The sequence below is a fragment of the Raphanus sativus genome, unplaced genomic scaffold (assembly GCF_000801105.2).
Source record: "Raphanus sativus cultivar WK10039 unplaced genomic scaffold, ASM80110v3 Scaffold3028, whole genome shotgun sequence".
NCBI lineage: Eukaryota > Viridiplantae > Streptophyta > Magnoliopsida > Brassicales > Brassicaceae > Raphanus > Raphanus sativus.
In genome coordinates this window covers 1,590-6,574 of record NW_026618335.1, presented here as the reverse complement: position 1 = coordinate 6,574, position 4,985 = coordinate 1,590, and the positions used below count along the sequence as shown (strand labels likewise).

At 33.9% G+C, this 4,985-nt stretch overlaps 2 protein-coding genes across 2 annotated transcripts; one reads left to right on the top strand and one right to left on the bottom strand.

Annotated features, from left to right (window-relative positions):
- Positions 1-549: 549 nt before the first annotated feature.
- Positions 550-1,266, bottom strand: LOC108861064 (cyclin-dependent protein kinase inhibitor SMR1). Its single transcript, XM_018634891.2, has one exon. The coding sequence runs from the start codon at positions 1,249-1,251 to the stop codon at positions 748-750; it is 504 nt and encodes a 167-aa protein (XP_018490393.1). The 5' UTR covers positions 1,252-1,266; the 3' UTR covers positions 550-747.
- Positions 1,267-3,393: 2,127 nt separating this feature from the next.
- Positions 3,394-4,771, top strand: LOC108860386 (B3 domain-containing protein REM7-like). Its single transcript, XM_018634273.2, has 4 exons — positions 3,394-3,661; positions 3,938-4,067; positions 4,146-4,458; positions 4,539-4,771. The coding sequence occupies exons 2-4, from the start codon at positions 3,990-3,992 to the stop codon at positions 4,568-4,570; spliced, it is 423 nt and encodes a 140-aa protein (XP_018489775.1). The 5' UTR covers positions 3,394-3,661; positions 3,938-3,989; the 3' UTR covers positions 4,571-4,771.
- Positions 4,772-4,985: the final 214 nt, after the last annotated feature.

The window sequence follows — 4,985 nt, the reverse complement described above, 5'->3', positions numbered from 1 at the left end:
GGTTCAGTGAGCTTAAGTCTTTAGCTCATTGTTGTGTTGTCTCTAGGTGAATAGAGAGACACAAAGGTTGTTGTGTAAAGAAAGCTCTTGTAAACACTTGATACTAGTGAATCGTTGAGAGTGCCGTCCTCTCCCCAGATGTACCGAAAGGGAACTGGGTCAAAAAATCTCTTGTGTCTTTAACAACCTCAAACAACAACAAGAAGTGTGCTAGGTTAAATTAGTCAAGTGAGATATAAACCGGTCAATTGGTTTAAGGAATTATCTCAACAGTTGCATTTAACTTCCTTTGCTGGTTGCATAAATGAAATGGTTTCATATCTAAACGAACATGTACTACCACCGTCGGCTCATTAAGTTAACATGATGATGATAGTATCACAGTAGGTAACTTAATACAGTATGTGGATAACAAACAGTTTTATAGACTCTTGGACATATAGTGAAATTACGTAACTTTTCCACCCATGACGCTGGATCGTAAATATAACTCGATCTTGTCTCTTAGAAATGACATAAATATCCCAATTATTATTATGAAACTTGGCAAACGGAATTAAATTTTCATTTATTACGGAATTTACAACAACGACCCCTCCATGCGGAATTAATATGCGGCTGCAGAAAATTATCCATCCATTTTATAAAATTAAAAATACTTTATAAGAAGCTTTTAAATTTATACTATAATGAGTTTACGGTATTTCCAGTAAAACTGTAGAGAAATGTAAATCTTGAACTAAAGGCTCATCTTCGCGCACAACAAAGATAACGTCTCCGCCGTTTCGTCGTCGTCGACGTGTCACTATAGACGGAGGAGAAGAAACGGTCAATCTCTTCCTTGTTCATGATAATCTCAGGAGTGGACACTAAGAGCTTCCTCTTACACGATCTGATCATCAGAGCCGCTGTTGGCGACGGTTTTGAAGGCAGTGCACGAGGTTTTCGCGGCGGGGGAGGTGGAGAATCGTGGACAGAAGGAATCTTGTGTTCTTGAGATGTGGGTGTGCTGCAGCTAAAACCCTCGTCGTTGTCATCATCGCCGTCTTTGTTGTCTTTAGAGGTTTTAGATGGGGTCTTGATGGTTGCTGGGAAGTTGAATTTGGACAGATCTTGTAATAACTCAAGATCATCCATGTCTCTAAATGTGTGCTTATGTTCTGGAGAACTTTTTTGTGTGGATGTAGAAAACTTGTTGGAGAAGTGAGGTTGAGAGGGGCTTGTTATATGTGTTTGTGTCTTTACATACATGTATATACACACGCTTAAAAGTTAGAATGTCGTATTTAGAAAACAAGAGTTACTTTTTGACATGATTGAAAAAATGGAGATAAGCAATGTAAATATATATGTGGGAAGGAGAATGGAAGTAATTTCCGAATTTAGAAAAAAAAATAGTATTACTAGCTAGGGAAGGGATGATGATATATTACTTCTATAGTTGTATTTGTATGCATGTACAACCGGAGAACATGTGCTTCACCATTTTGATAGGGTTTATCTAATTTTCTTTCTTTTTTTGCTAAAAAAAATTAATAAGTTTTTTTAATCTAATTTTCTGAATAACAACTTTAATAAAAACGAGTTTTAAATGGAGCACTGCAGTGAAATACGTGGGTAAGATATAGATTAACTAAAGATAACACTTTTTGAAAATAGTGAGGCGTCTTAGAAAGACTAAAATAGTTTATATGCTCAGTCCAGTGCCGGTCTAACGTTTAACAATGCTCTAATCCAATTTTAAAACTATACTTTTTAATATTTATATTGAAATTATAAAAAAAACTAATATAAAAGTAATTTAAATTTTTGAACTAAAACAGTAAATATAAAACATTAAAATATACTTTTTTGCATTTTTCATGTAAAAGCATTCATTAAATAAATATAGTCAATTCTTATAACAGTTTTGATCGATAACAAAATCAATTTAGGTAATCTCTTAAATAACATGTTATACTACTAATAACTATTTTTACCTTTTAATTTTTTTTTATATGTGATGATCGATATTCTTATATTCTAAAATGCACACTAAATAATTTATATTTTTCATATAACAATCATTCTTTAAAAAACAAATATTATAGTAGGCGATCTAATCTATTTTGACATTGATTCTTGTAGAATAATAATTCCATAAATAAAATACCACTAATTATGTTCGAATGAATATCACTTTAAAGAAATTTTCAGTATTTGAATTATGCCTTCAAAATATCATAAGTAAAAATGCCTTCAAAATATCATAAGTAAAAATGCCCACTAAATAATTTATATTGTCATATAACATTCATTCTTTAACAAAAAATATTATAGTAGGTTTTCTAATCTATTGTGACATTGATTCTTGTAGAATATTAATTCCATAAGTAAAATACCACTATTTATGTTCGAATGAATATCATTTTAAAGAATTTTTCAGTATTTGAATTATGCCTTCAAAATATCATAAGTAAAAATGTCCAATAAGTATAGTTTTAATTAAAAAATCTTATAAAATTATTTTTATCTATATAGTAACAAAAATTTGTAGAAAATATGCCTCTTTAAATTGGATGCCCTAATCGATGGTTTGGGTGGCTTCCCCTCTGGGCCGGCCCTGGCTCAGTCTCTATGATTTTATCAATAAAACGGATTTGATGTCGTGATTACCATAATAAAAGAATTATAAGCTAACCAAAATTAATTTATCTCGAAAATATGATAAACTAAAAAATTTATTTTCATGCTGTGGTAGTGTCTATGTAAACCGATCGACAGTTTTTTTAGGTTTATGAAAGTAGTAAATTTACTGTCGGACAATAGTATATAATCCACGTGAATGAGAAAGAATGCGAGAGTGGGGTGTGTCCAACCCAAAGTGGTATAAAATCAGACGCGTAGATAAGCATTAACCACACTGCTGATGCACATGATCTTATCATGTGAATGTAACAATGTTTTAACTTTTACGGTGCTTAAGGTATAGTGATTTATACGATGAATGAAATATTGACAATTATTTTCATTACATGTGAAATAAAGGTAATTAAAATACAAAAGAAAGAGTTCATGATAATCTATATTATTAGCTGTCAGAATCTTTTAAGTTCAGTTATATGAATAATTTGTCGAAAACTCATCACTTGATTAGACCAAAAAATGTTTGTTTCAAAACATTAGGATTTCATTTCTATTATAATAATTATTATTTTTGAATAAAACCTCTATAACTTTCATGGTAAACTTTAGTATATGACTATTGTAACTTTAGTTCTAATGTATTTTTGGAATGATAAGAAAAACGTTACGAAATTCTGGGAAGACTAAGATTTTCGCAAATATACAAAAGACAAATTAAATTCTAAATGTTCAAAGCACAGTCATTAGAGTATCCGCAACGGCGGTCCGTAGCCGAATCCTTGGAATATAACTGATTAAAAATGCGAAATGGACAAGGATCGGTACGGATCGGTCCGTAAACAAGGCTTGGAAGGACCAAGTCCTTAGTGCACGTGGCGTGTGATGGTTGGGTCGGCGAGCAAACGAGTTTGGTAACGCTGGGAAAAAAATATTCGCGACCGAAGGCGATAAAAAAAACAGAGTTGGAGACGAAAAGGCGATTTCTCTCCATCTTTGATCCTCCTCTTCCGTCATCTTCTTCTGTGGTAGATTAAAGGTTAGGTTACCTTCGTTGTTGTTCTCGTCTCCCTCTATACCTTCGATTTCCTTATCGGTTTCAGTCGATGTAGTTAGGGTTTCAATTCGATTTCCTTTAGTCTCTTTTGTTGCTTTGTCTTCTAATATTTTGTTTTGTTAGTTTAAATCGGTTGTAAGATTAGTCATATGTGTTCTGATTCAATCGGTTGTAAGATTAGTCATATGTGTTCACATGTTGGTCCTTGCTTTTGTTTCAATCTGAGTCGAACTTCGTTCCTATTGTTCTCTCTTTCAGGATTATAACATTAGTGATTTCTTGAGACATTTATCTCTTGAGGTGTTCAACAATGGCCGATCAATCTCTTCACGCTCCTACCAACCCACATTTCTTTCAGCCTCTCCTTCCCGGCTTCCACACTCACCTCGTACTCTTTTCAACTCTTTTCTTGCCATTCAATTATAGTGTTTTCCTTTGCTTAACTTTTGTTGCATGTTTGGTGCAGAGCGTTCCTATAGCTTTCTTTGCGAAGCATCTCCAAGAAAGTAACGACCACATCAAGACGGCTAAACTGAGAACAGATGCGTCCGCTAAAACCTGGTTAGTGAAGGTAGACGGCTTGAAACTCACAGATGGGTGGAAAGACTTTGCAGACGGGCATGACCTGCAGATTGGTGACATCATCATTTTCAGACATGAAGGAGAGATGGTGTTTCATGTCACAGCTTTCGGACCAAGTTGCTGTGACATTCAATATACTTCAGCATCATCTCACAACATCAATGATGATAGTCATGATCAGACGACCAACAATAATGGTACACTTTTGGTCTTCTCTTGTTCTATCTTTTACTACATTGCTTCTGGACTAACTTGCTTGCTTTGTCTTGTTCTGCAGGTCACATTGCTTCTGGCTCACGGATGAATTAGGAGAATGCTCAACTCTTTTCCTTTGTAGGACATGTCAAGTATGTGTAACGTCTTTGTTCACTCAAACTTATGTCGGTGTAATCTACTCAAACGAATTTTCAAATATGGCTTTGAAGTTTATGTTCAAGCGTGTGTTAGCTATGAAACTATCTCCTTTTGCTTTGCTGGTTAAGAGCTTAATGACTCTCTTTGTTTCCTTAATTCATATCTTGCCATCACCAGAAAACAAATTAATTTTTTTTTCTAAGGATTCCAAAATAGAATCCACCATTGGACTCACTTTTTCTAAGGATTCCAAAAACAGCTAAATTTTTTTCTAACAACTTTAAGACCCCAATTAGAGATCCACCATTGTAGATGGTCTTAGCGGGCCAAGGCAAATGAAACTAACGCAAATTCATGGTGTTCTTGTACC

Bases quoted from the DNA above. Each gene is read 5' to 3' on its own strand.
- LOC108861064 (XM_018634891.2), bottom strand. From the start codon at position 1,251: ATGTATGTAAAGACACAAACACATATAACAAGCCCCTCTCAACCTCAC.
- LOC108860386 (XM_018634273.2), top strand. From the start codon at position 3,990: ATGGCCGATCAATCTCTTCACGCTCCTACCAACCCACATTTCTTTCAG. The intron at 4,068-4,145 runs GTACTCTTTTCA...TGTTTGGTGCAG, and splicing joins CCGGCTTCCACACTCACCTC to AGCGTTCCTATAGCTTTCTT. The intron at 4,459-4,538 runs GTACACTTTTGG...CTTGTTCTGCAG, and splicing joins TCAGACGACCAACAATAATG to GTCACATTGCTTCTGGCTCA.